The sequence below is a fragment of the Rhipicephalus microplus genome, chromosome 7 (genome assembly GCF_043290135.1).
Source record: "Rhipicephalus microplus isolate Deutch F79 chromosome 7, USDA_Rmic, whole genome shotgun sequence".
In the NCBI taxonomy this organism is placed as follows: Eukaryota; Metazoa; Arthropoda; class Arachnida; order Ixodida; family Ixodidae; genus Rhipicephalus; species Rhipicephalus microplus.
In genome coordinates, this window is record NC_134706.1 from 17,985,776 (window position 1) to 17,999,272 (window position 13,497).

Genomic DNA, 13,497 nt, shown 5'->3' on the forward strand with positions numbered 1-13,497 from the left:
GAAAAGGCACACGATCTTTTTGTTCAGTGGCGCCACTTTATGCATGGTGCCCTTGCATCGCACCATCTTGGATGTGCAATGAATGTCCATTTATTTACGCACATCCGCACAATTTCACGCTTCGTGCCAGCACTGCACGAACCGAAATACGAGGTGACCAAACTACATGGCACCAAAGGCGCGGTTGCATCCTTTGCGTCACCCAACGCGCTTGTGTCGGCAGATAGCCAGACTGCTAAATTTAGCGTTACACGCGCACTTTGCCGTTTACGCGCATTCTGGCACAACAAGTCAAAGTCAGATTGGTCCAGAATGGCGCAATACCCGCAGCACTTCCATCTCCGAATTGGTACTGCCGAGTGAGTGGAAGTGATACCTTGACTTGGCGGTTCCTTAAGATTTGATTTGATTGGTATGTGAAGTTTGACGTCCCAAAACCACCCAATGATTATGAGAGACGCCGTAGTGGAGGGCTCCGGAAATTTTGACCACCTGGGGTTCTTTAACGTGCACCCAAATCTGAGCATACATGCCCACAACACTTCCGCCTCCATCGGAAATGCAGCTGCCGCAGGCGGGATTTCATCCCGTGACCTGCGGGTCAGCAGCCGAGTACCTTAAACACTAGACCACCGCGGCGGGGGGTTCCTTTAGACTCGTAAAAACATTTGATAGATGCAACACCATCTCCAAATGTAGTAATGATATCGCACACACTTTGAAAATAGTGAGTAAGAATTGAGTATTTCCGCCCAATATCAAGAATCTCCATCTCGCGTGCTTTTCCTTGCAACGTGTCCGTGCGCGTGGTACTTCCATGTTACGAACAACCTGCTCGTTGAAAGAGTTTTGACGTAGCATTCGTGATAGGATAGTTGAGAGCACCGAGTAGCCAAGAACATAACTTTAAGCAAGCTATGCATCACGATCACTATCGTGGTACAAAGAGAATAGAAAGTATCTCACTAATGGCAAACATTAGCAAATGCTGTTGTCATTTTATCTTCACATTAAAGTCAGTTTTCGGATGGCGAACCTTCTCACATCAACATTTCTGTGATGCCAATTCTGATTAATTTAGATTCCGTTATGTTTACTTTAGATGATGTCACTTACCGAAGCATTCCACCAACGGAGCTGTGGAATGGAGAAGCCGAGGAAAAATTTTGCGCCATCAAGAGACAAGAAGCTCATTCCGTGCGGCAGAATCACTCACAGCAGCAACCAGAACTATAGCTTATAAAAATTGTTTAATACTAATCACATAATGGATGGGATTCAACGTCCGAGAACTCCGATATGAATAAAATGTCACAATGAAGGGCTCCGGACATTTCGACTACTTTGGGCACGCGTTATATATCGTGCACCTAAGCCTAAGCGCACGAGTCTCGAGCACCGAAAATATGGCTGCCACGCCCAAAATTTGATCCCGCGACATGCATGGACACCAGCCAACAACCTTAAATATTGAACAACCTTAAGTTCTTTCCAAATGCGAAGCATTTCATAGCCTACTGCAACCACTTTTGGCGTCTGTCTTTCTATCTATCTATATATCTATCTATCTAACTATCTATCTATCTATCTATCTATCTATCTATCTATCTATCTATCTATCCATCTATCTATCTATCTATCTATCTATATATCTATCCAGTTCGCCGCTTACACCTGGGTGCTTTCGTGATGACCCTCTAAACTTGTCGTGAACCAAAATTAGCATATCCGGTAAGAAATATAGTTTGCCGCATACGACGTGCTCGTTAGGACATGAAAAAATCAGAGGACCCTATAACGCTTTGCCTTCAGGGGTGTAATGCGATAGCGATATCCTGTTCATATAGTGGGTACTTCAAACACTTAGTGCATGAAAGCTATTTGAACTTGCTATGCACACACTACGTGGCCATAAAGGAATAGGCAGTAGCTTGTGCCTTTTGTAGTGGGTGCCCGGCTCTAAACCACGGAATCATTATGGTAATAACATGTACTGATGCCCGCTGGCAAGCGGCGCTTGTACCACGCATTATTACTCCGAAATTTAATATTGCATTGTGAAGCATGTATACAGGACACGTCTCTTGGTAGAGAATGAAAGCTACTTTCACTGCATTCCACGCAGAGGAAGTTTTTTTTCGCTGTCTTCACAAGCAGAGACGTGGTCAACATATGCTTGCCAGCACAAACGATCCGGGTTCGATCTCAGTCGGACCCAAATGACCCTGGTTCAGTCACCACTCTTACCCAGGATAATTTTATCATTTGTTTGCTTTATCTGCATCCTGCTCCCTATTTCTTCAATTAATATGATTATGACTTTTCACACAGAACCAACGATGCCAACACCGGAATATCTGCGAACGAGATCCTTAACGCTTCCGCGTTAATATTGTCTTACTATTGCCGCGCACATCATCAAACACTTCCCGCCAGATAGTGGCGGGGAATCATGTGTCACTGGTATGTACCACAGGTGATTGACAGTTAGGCGCAATCTACCCAGGAACGACGAGGACACACGTGGACAAATTTAACGCGTGAGCGTTCAGAAAACCTCATTCCGGAACTGTTTCCCTGAAGAATGCTAAGAACAGATGTCAGTGTCCCAGAAGGAATCGAACTAAAGCATCCTGCGTGGCAATGGAGATCTACCACAGAGCCACGCCAGGCCTCGCAACTACTTTTCAAATGGACGCTAGTCTTCGTGAAACGTCAGTAGTGGTTGCACTGCTGCCTTCCGAATTTTATAAACATTACATATGGTCTCCTTTGGTAAAGCCGTCACGTCGAGTTAACGTCCATTGTGGTTAGTTGCCATGCGCTGAAGTCGATTTATGTAGCCATGTCCAGGGCCAGCATCCTCGCGAGCACCTGCGCTAAGCTTATCGCTTCTGGTGTTGCTAAGACTCATGTACCTGTTGGCATCGTTGCGCAAGTACAAACAACTGGTTGTTTAAACATTTGCCACTCTTGAACATTTGTCTTTATCATTTGTCAGCAGCATTTGTACATATATTTAGCGTGATTTACTAACGTCTCACTCGGTTAAAAAATTTCAACACGGTCACCTTCTCTCCGCGTGCTTCGTATATAACGTCGGCTCCCAAGGTACGTAAGACTCACGGCCAATTTGTTAAATAAAAGAACTAATCAGCTTTGAGTCTGCACCCGCGCTTGCCAGAAAACATTTTCGAGGCTCTTGAGGGCCTCTCCATACATCTAACAAAGGATAGGTAAAAAAAGACAACAAAAAATTGTCGGGCCAGAACCCGTTTATGTACAAAACTTCTCTTCGTACACATATAGTACGCTAAAAGGAACTGAAAAAAGGACGCCGTCACTTGTCAACCGGAGGCGACGTCCTTAAGCTTCAGAAACTGGCGGATGTGCAGCCAGCAGTGCACCGGCAAGTCCAGGATGTGGAACTCTTTGGCGTTGGTGTCGTGACGCGAGGCACGCCTCTGACTGACCACGCCGGTTAGCCGCAGGAAACGGTGGATGTCCATGTTCCGTACACTCTTCCCGGCCTTCTTGACCATCTCTTTGGCTTTGGCGTCGGTCACCCTGGCATCGTCACGGACTCGTTCCAACAGCTGCGGATGGTCGAGCAGTTCTTCTACGGCTCTCGCTCCATCAGCGGTGATTTTGCCCCGGACGTACTTCACCGCAGCACTCATGTGGCTGGCATTCTAACACACCGCGTCTTGTAACTGCGAATGGATTGTTTTGTAGAAAGTTGCAGATATAGGCGTAGATGAATGACACTTGACAGACATGCAAATAGAAAATAAGACAGCAGAAGGGCGCGATCGATGAGAGGCCGTAGATGACGAGGTAAATACCGAAGCATCTGTCCTATCAAGAGAGTGAGGGCAGCAAAGGTCTGCGTCTATGCGACTAACGCGCTATTTTTTGCTTTCGCTCTTTCCTCCTTCTTTCCTTTATTTTTATTGCACCAAGCAACATCCCTTTCAAACTCTTTCTTTCATGACGTACAGTTACTATATATGCTTCTTTTACCTATAAAGCAGCTATCTACGATAACTCTATCATGGCGGCAATCAGACCGCCATCTGCGTGCTGAAAAGTGCAACCATTTATTTGCTACAAACAAAACCAACGCGCATTGTTTTATACCAAGCTCAGCAGTGGTGGCTATGTTTGTGTAAACTACTTGTGTACTCTAAACTCTTGAACAAAAAAGAGGTTAGGAAACAGCTTGTAGCCATAAGCATATAACAGCAGGACGTGTTATAGGAACCTTAGAAGTTAATGCTACGGACGTTTTTCCAGCTTCTTTATAAGGCATAGTGATCTATTCCAACCCTCCTTGACTTGAGCTTGGCGAACCGCGTACACTTATCGCGCAGCCGCTAGCGGTCGTGCTTGTCGTGTATCTGAGCAGTTCTCATTCATGACAGTATATATGTGCATAATTACCTCATGATGTGTTGCGATATTGATGCTCGTGAATTTGAATTTTGTAAAATTGGGTGATTCGTGTCACCCCGAATCAACCATGGTTTCCAAATCATTTTAGGGGCAAACTATCTAAAGCGGCACCCGTTCATCCATCGTCGTAGTCGTAGTGCGTAAGCATTCTTACGTTATTCTGCAAGGTGGTGCCTGTGGGAGATTTCTCCTGTGCGTTGTTGAACAATTAAAAAAAAATTGACGGCAGACGCACGAGGTGAATGATGATGAGATTGGGCGGGGCTCCTGGAAGTAATACCGTGACATTTTCATCCGTTAATTCGCCTGGCGATATGCGCGCTTCCTCACCGCTTCCCATTGTCGAACGTTTTCAAGTAGTGCTTCGCGGCGTTGACGTTCTGCCTTGGCCTCTCGTTCCCGTGAAGAAGGATCGTGCCGACGCTGACGTGCCGCTGCAGCTTCTTGTTCACGTACGGCGGGATCTTGCCGACGCTGCCTTGCTGATGTGGCTTCTTGTTCCCGTACAACAGGTTTTTTCCGGCGCTGCCTTGCTGATGGGGCCTCTCGTTCCCATACGGAAGGATCTTGCCGACGCTGTCTTACTGATGTGGCTTCTTGTTCCCGTACAACAGGTTCTTGCCGGCGCTGCCTTGCTAATGTGGCCTCTCGTTCCCGTACGGAAGGATCTTGTCGATGCTGCCTTGCTGATGTGGCTTCTTGTTCTCTTACAGCAGAATCTTGGCGGCGACGTCGTGCAGCTTCCCGGTGCGCTTCTGCCTCTCGAGCTCTCACATCAGGGTCCTGTCTGCGAGTGCGCCCCGCCGCTGCCCTGCGCGCCGGCCTTTCGGCATCCTTACCCATACGAACAAACACCGACGGCAATAAGCATCGGCAACTACAAACCTGTATCGATATGGTTTTGATTACAAAACCCTTGCTTTAGAAAACACCTGGCGTCTTTTTTTAAGCAGCTGGCGTCTTCTTCTTTTTTTGCTGTAGAAACATCTGGCGTCTTTTCATTTTGCTTTTAGAAAACATCTGGCATCTTTCGTTGGTTTATTTCATCAAGCAATTGCGTCTTCAACAAAAAAATTTTATTGTTTATTCACGCATAGGAGAAATCTCACGAGGCACTACGTAGGAGGTAAACAATGGCTGCTACTGGGAATGAGAGACAGCAGAAGTCGGATTTTAACATTTCTACTTCTACTGACGTTTCTTACTGGAATATGCCAATGGCTGCTAATGGGGAATGAGAGACAGAAGAATTAGGCTTTTAGTTAACGGGCACGCTACGAATTTTTCATTGTTGTTCAACAACGCACAGGAGAAATGTCCCACCGGCGCCACCTTGGAGGTCAAAGCGCAAGACTGGTTACGCACTACGACTACTACGAGAGACGAACGGGTGCCGCTGTAAGGAGCTTCGCCCCTAAATGTTCGCAGCCTGCGCGTCAACTAAAAGCCAAATTCTCGTGTTTCTCATTCCCCATTAGCAGCCAATTGCATGTACATTGAGCACTATCTGACACGAAAGGGTTGCTACGTCGTACTCGCTGGGCGTAACCACCTTGGTTTAAAAAAGGTTTAGCGAGCGTTGGGCCGCAGTGCCGTGAATACAGTGAACTAGTATGTACCATGAACTCAAGGTGGTTAAAGGTGGGAAGTATACACGAAGCCCAAGCCGTAAGAAAGTGTGCGTGTGCCACTTCTCGTTTAGTCCTTGTAATGTCCTCTGGATGGCGGTGCATCTATATGGGGAACATATGATGAAAAAATGCGAGATAGTGGCACTTGGATTGTTGAATACATGGGCGAACGGACACACAGACAGATGCATGGACGCACGCATAAACGGATGCAGGGGTGGATACATGGATAAACGCAGGGACGAACGCACGGATGGTCACACAGACGGACGCATGGACGGACGGATGCTTCGACCTATTCTCCATCATTCACCCCGTGGATATATATGTTGCCAGTTTTTTGGGAGGGGGGTAGGGGGGTGGTGGCTAGCAACTTGTTACTTCATCATCATCATCATCAGCCTGACTACGTCCACTGCAGGACAAAGGCCTCTCCCATGTTCCGCCAGTTAACCCAGTCCTGTGCTTGCTGCTGCCAATTTATACCCGCAAACTTCTTTATACCCGCTAACGGCAGATCAACAAGTTTTAAACAGAAACATTGGTAACTTGGAAACTTGGTGTTCCGAGTGGAACATGGTAATTAATCTAGAAAAAACTGCTCACTTGTGTATCACCAACAAAATCAACAAGTTTCACTTTAAATATGATATAAAAGGGTCACAGATTACACAAGTCGAATAATATAAATATTTGGGTGTTACAATTACCTCAAGCCTCAACTGGACAACCCATACAGTAAATACATGCTCTTCCGCACGTAAAAAACTAGGGTTTCTAAAGCATCGATTAGCTAATGCCCCCAGTTCCTTAAAGCTTAAAGCTTACAAAACAATGGTAAGGCCTTCCTTGAGTACGCCTCCGTAGAATGGGACCCTCACACAAAAAGCAATATACAAAAGATAGAAAAAATTCAGCGCCTGGCAGCCCGTTTTATTTACAGTGGGTATAGACGCCGCGATTCCCCCTCTGCGATGTTGCAGTTGGCAAATCTTGAACCTCTTGAGGACAGACGACGAGCTGCTCGACTTAACTTACTCCGTCTAATATATTTTTCTAAACTCGAAATAAAGCCAGAAAACTACATGGCAAAGGATTCTTCCAGGCCTTCCCGTCACAAACACAGCTGTAGCATCAAGCCAATTTTCGCAAGAACTAATTTATACAAACACTCTTTTTTTCCCGAAATCAATCTCTGAGTGGAATTTGTTGCCCCGAAACTCTACTCTTCTTTCCTTTTCACCATAAAATGCGCCTTGTGTTTCCTGGCTTTCACAATACTTGTTTGATTTAACAACTTGTTGTGTGCCTAAGAGTGTGGTGCTTTGCTTATGGATTGTGTTGCAGTGGGTGTACTCAGCCCTCTGGAAACGAGTATAATTTGATGGTGATTGCTATGTTTTTCTTACATTTCGTGTATGCCAGTATCAATTTTGTTGTAACTTTGTTGTACCTTTATTTTACCTTTGAACTTGCTGTACCTTTCCTGCTAGGACCTTAAATGGTTCGCAGTATATGATAAATAAATAAATAAAATAAATAATCTCATCTGCCCACCTAACCTTCTGTCTCCCCCTAACCCGCTTCCCTTCTCTGGGAATCCAGTTAGTTACCCTTAATGAACAGCGGTTATTTTGTCTACGCGCTACATGCCCAGCCCATGTCCACTTCCTCTTCTTTATTTCAACTATGATATCCTTAACCCCCGTTTGTCCCCTAATCCACTCTGCTCTCTTCTTGTCTCTTAAGGTTACACCTACCATTTTTCTTTCCATTGCTCGCTGCGTCGTCCTCAATTTAAGCTGAACCCTCTTTGTAAGTCTCCAGGTTTCTGCTCCGTAGCTAAGTACCGGCAAGATACAGCTGTTATATACCTTCCTCTTGAGGGATAGTGGCAATCTACCTGTCATAATTTGAGAGTGCTTGCCGAATGTGCTCCACCCCATTCTTATTCTTCTAGTTACTTCAATCTCGTGGTTTGGCTCTGCGGTTATTACCTGTCCTAAGTAGACATGGTCTTTTACAACTTCAAGTGCACTATTACCTATCTCGAAACGCTGCTTCTTTCCGAGGTTGTTGTACATTACTTTCGTTTCCTGGAGATTATTTTAAGACCCACCTTTCTGCTCTCCTTGTCTAACTCCGTAATCATGAGTTGCAATTCGTCCCCTGAGTTACTCAGCAATGCAATGTCATCGGCGAAGCGCAAGTTACTAAGGTATTCTCCATTAACTCTTATCCCTAACTGTTCCAATTCTAGGCTTCTGAAAACCTCCTGTAAGCAAGCGGTAAATAGCATTGGGGAGATTGTGTCCCCCTGCCTCACACCCTTCTTGATTGGTATGCTGTTGCTTTCTTTATGAAGCACTATGGTAGCAGTTGACCCCCTGTAGATTTCTTCCAGAATGTTTATATATACTTCATCTACGCCCTGATTCCGCAGTGTTTGCATGACGGCTGATATTTCTACGGAATCAAACGCCTTCTCCTAATCTATGAAGACTATGTATAGTGGTTGGCTATATTCTGAGCATTTCTCTATTACCTGATTGATAGTATGAATGTGGTCAATTGTTGAATAGCCTGTGCGAAATCCTGCTTGTTCCTTTGGTTGATTGTGTTCTAATGTTTTCTTTACTCTGTTAGCAATTACCAATGTAAATAGCTTGTATACTACAGAGAGCAAGCTGATCGGCCTATAATTCTTCAAGTCCTTGTCATCTCCTTTCTTATGTATTAAGATGATGTTAGCGTTTTTCCAAGACTCTGGTACTCTTCCCGTTAGGAGACACCTCGTAAACAGGGTGGCTAGTTTTTCTAACACAATCTGTCCTCCATCTTTCAGCAGATCTTATGTTACCTGGCCCTCACCAGCAGCTTTGCCTCTTTGCATGCTCTCCAAAGCTTTTCTCACTTCTTCTGTCATTACTGGTGGGGTGTCATCAGGGTTACTGCTAGTTTTTATAGTATTAAGGTCGTGGTTGTCTCGGCTACTGTACAGATCTCTGTAAAACTCCTCCGCTTTTTTAACTATCCTATTCATATTGGTAGTTATTTTGCCTTTATTTTCCCTTAGTGCATACATCCGACTTTTGCCTATCCCAAGTTTCCTCTTCACTGCTTTGACGCTTCCTCCGTTTTTCATGGCGTGTTCAATTCTCTTCATGTTATACCGTCTTACATCGCATACCTTACGTCTATTAATCAACTTCGAAAGCTCTGCCAGTTCTATTTTGTCTGTTGTACTTCACACTTTCATAATTTGACGCATCTTAATTAGGTTCTTCGTTTCCTGGGAAAGCTTGCCAGTCTCCTGTCTAACTACCCTGCCTGCAACTTCCACTGCACACTCCGTAATGGTACTAGTCAGTTTATCATTCATTGTATCTACGCTAAGGTTGGTTTCCTCACTAAGAGCCGAGTACCTGTTCTGCAGCGACACTCTGAAATCCTGAACTTTCCCTCTCAGTGCTAGCTCATTGATTGGCTTCTTGCGTATCAGTTTCTGTCGTTCCTTTCTCACGTCTACGCGAATTGGAGACCGTACCATTCTATGGTCACTGCATCGTACCTTGCCAACCACTTCCACATCCTGCACGATTCCTGGGTGTGCACTCATTATAAAGTCTATTTCGTTCTTATTTTCGCCATTAGGGCTCCTTCATGTCCACTTGCGGTTTTCTAGTTTTCGGTAGAAGGTATTCAAAATCCGTAAATTATTGCGTTTTGCGAATTCTACTAGTAGCTCTCCTCTGGCGTTTCTAGTACGAATGCCATAACATCCTACTGCCTGGTCTCCAGCCTGCTTTATCCCTACTTTTGCATTAAAGTCGCCCATCACTAGAGTATACTGTGTTTTTACCTTACTCATTGCTTTCCTTACTTTCATTACCTTACTCATTGAGCTTTCAACTGAAGCATCATCATGGCTGGATGTAGGCGCGTAAGCCTGTACTACCTTCATCTTGTATCTTTTATTCAATTTAATTACGATACCTATCACACTTTCACTAATGCTATAGTATTCCTCTATGTTGCCAGATATGTTTCTGTGAATTAGGAACCGCACTTCTAGTTCTCTTCTGTCTGCCAAGCCCCGATAGCAAAGGACGTGCCCATTCTGTAGCACTGTATAGGCCTCATTTCTCCTACTAACCTCACTGAGCCCTATTATATCCAATTTAACACCCTCTAGCTCCTCGAATAGTACAGCTAGACTTCCCTCACTAGATAAGGTTCTAGCGTTAGACGTTGCCAAGTTCAGGTTCCAATGGCGGCCTGTCCGGATCCAGAGATTCTTAGCGCCCTCTGCTGCGTTGCAGATCTGACCGCCGCCGTGGTCAGTTGCTTCACAGCTGCTGGGGACTGAGGGCCGCGAGTTATTTGACGTATGCATGTGGGAGGTAGTGGCCGGATACTGCACCAGGGTTGCCAATCCTTCTCTGGTGAGGGAGTGCGTTCCCGGCGGTGGTTACCAGTGAGGCACCCCAGGCCTCTTAATGCAGTTCCATCAACACGCGGATTTTTTTTAATCCGGTTGGGAGCTGCGAGGCACCGGTATTTGAACCACGGACCTCTTGCATGCGAGGCGGATGCTCTAACCACTACGCCATCGCCGCACCTGTTGTTATTTACGCTTTACTAGATAGCAACGAGAAGACTAGTAAACGCTCTAAGCGCGCTTGTAACAGCGAGAGTAGTAACAGCTACTAACCTACCCACTACTAACTGACATCCCAACGAACGTATGTGACAAGTAAACCCAAGTTTGTAAGTGCAACCATTTTTTTTTTTGTAGCTGTGTTGACTCATGCCCACAGGACAGCAGGATACAGTGCTCATCAGGACCGTTTGTATAATCAGCATGCCTTAACATGGCTTTACTTTGCTCCATGTGACTGCAACCAATCACTTTGGTGAAGGCATCAAGGTTTCCAACAAGCCGTTTCACGCCCCGCCTGGCTGGACAAATGTCGAGTGTCATTTCCCTCTTCTTGAAATGAATGCATCCCAAGAAAGTTCGCGCTCAAAACTTCAACGTTTGATTTAATACTATTCGTGCAACGCAGGAAACTGACCTGCTTAACATTAAATACACACATAATTACTTGCTAATTAGGAATAATTACTGAAACTCAAACAAACACAATATATTCATTCATCTGACTTCTTTAAGTTTGCATTGTGCTTCTTGGAAATACACTTGGTACATTTGCCAAATTTTCAGACAGTGCATCATAATATCGACTGCTTATTTCCTTTTTTTAGAACTCGACCATAAAAAAGGAGGGGGGGGGGGGGGGACGTGGGTGAAAGATGCTACTCCCTTCAATAGAGAGCACTACACTTACGCAGAAATGCGGCCTTTACTCAGCGGAAAAACCACGAAGCATCTCTTAATTCCAGAGGCTTTGCTTCTCGCAGTACTGGTTATGCCGACCCCTAATAAAGCCCTACCAAAACGGCAGATAGCAGTGGAAGCGCTAAAAATTAAAGAGGCTGTTGGCGGCAACGCATCACCGAAAAAAAAAAACAATTGTCTGGTAAATGTTGCAGAAAATATCTGCCCACATGTTGTCGCTCGCCATGTTTATTTAGTTAATTATTTAGGTACCCTCAGGGCCAGAGGCATTCGAGAGGGGAGTGGGTTACAGTAGTTACAACCATAATATAAGACGAAGCAAAAAAGGTTATTCATATAAAAAATGAATAAATACAGAGGAGAGAGAGAAGATGTAGGCGTCAACGAATGGGTCTTACCCGCATGACAGCTGCTGAGAAGTCTGCCGATGGCTGACTCCACCGCCTGTAGTGGGAACGAAACTTGACCGCAGTGAGGCTTCGGTGCTCGCGGGCGCTGTCGCACAGAGTGTCCAGGTGTGTTGTTTCCAACGGGAAGAAAGGCAGCCACATCTCGGTGATGCGGGGGTTTGTCGCCAGTGCCGACACCACGCGGTCGAACAGGTCAACGCATTGGCCACAGAGGTGCCACGACGAGTGATTGTAGACGTTGATTACCACATGCGTCAACGCTGATGATTTGGCCAGCAACAATAGCACCTTTTCCAAGGCAGGCTGTTGTGTCAACAGCATACAGCCAATAGTTATTGCCGTCAGTGTTCCGGGTCGATAGAACATGTTGGCGTACTCCATCAGCGCCTCCAAGGGGTGCAAGGCATCCAGCGTCACTTCGAGCCTTTCGAGCTTCACGCACGAAACTTCCGGAACTTTTGAGAGTTCTGGAATTTTCCAGGGGACGATTTCAAGACACATGAAGCTAATGCGATCGCACATTCCGAGCTCTCGTATCACCCTGGAAAGCATTCCGTGATTCAGGTCCCACTGGGAATCTTGGATCACTACCTTCCTCAACGTCTCTCCTTCCGCGATAACGCTGAGCAAACTTCGGAACTGCGCCTCGCTCATGCCGAATACGGAAATGTAGAGCTTCCTCAAACTGCGGTTGTGCTGCAGGGCGACAATCCACGGCATCGTGCGGAGCTCCGGAATCGTGGGTGAGGAATAGACGATGGCACGAGGCAGTTGCAACGACTGCAGGGTCTTACACCGACGAACCACTTGGGCGAACTCCGCCGTCACTGCAGCACTGAAAAAAAAAAACATCATGCAGTTATGAAACCGACGCTTTCATTTTCGGAGCAGATTCCGGAGCAGAAAAAAATGCCGCCTGCCGGAGCTTTTGTGTTTTGACTCGTGCAGTGCAATACATCATTTAAGCATCTTATATTTATTATTGTGTATTATTGAACACCCTGCACATGAAATTATTTTTGCAACGTGCTAGAATCATAACTAGGCAGATAGATGCTGTTTGAACAGGAAGTGTTTTTTCATATATTGCGAAAATAGCCAGCGTTGCAATTTTACAAAATGATATGCTTTAAGCGACCTAATTGTAATGAAGACGAATGCCCGCTACTGCAGCGACATCGACACGTTGGCGCGAGCTAATACTGCCTGGTTGCTGCTGCGACGCTGCCCGTATACTCGGCCAGCTCTTGCTGCTTCTGTACTGACGCTGCTACCGCTTTTAACCTGGCGTTTACATTATATAACACTTGAAATGCTTATTCCTGTTAAATTATTGACCGCCAAAGCTGATGAAAGCAATAAATGTAATCAGTCGCCTATCAAACATTCACAGCAGCAGCCAGTCACGACTAATGTTGACTTCCAATGGTGGAGTCGGTGAAGCCGACCGACTTCGCGAGCGAGCACTCGACTCTAGCGTAGAGCAAATCCTCCGAATCCACCATCAGAACACAACCCACCCTGCTGGAGCAAGGCGGATGCTGTCGCGTTACCCAGGATAGCTTGCGCTGTCTTTTCCGCTGTCTGTTTCCCACGTGGTTTACCAGCATCGCCGCATCGTTCGTTTGCTTGTTCAGCG

The 13,497-nt window shown here is 45.7% G+C and overlaps 1 protein-coding gene across 1 annotated transcript; it reads right to left on the reverse strand.

Moving 5' to 3' along the window:
* Positions 1-3,257: 3,257 nt before the first annotated feature.
* Positions 3,258-12,696, reverse strand: LOC142766827 (uncharacterized). Its single transcript, XM_075868051.1, has 2 exons — positions 11,847-12,696; positions 3,258-3,713 (listed from the first exon to the last, which is right to left on the reverse strand). The coding sequence occupies exons 1-2, from the start codon at positions 12,576-12,578 to the stop codon at positions 3,693-3,695; spliced, it is 753 nt and encodes a 250-aa protein (XP_075724166.1). The 5' UTR covers positions 12,579-12,696; the 3' UTR covers positions 3,258-3,692.
* Between the last annotated feature and the right edge of the window lie 801 nt (positions 12,697-13,497).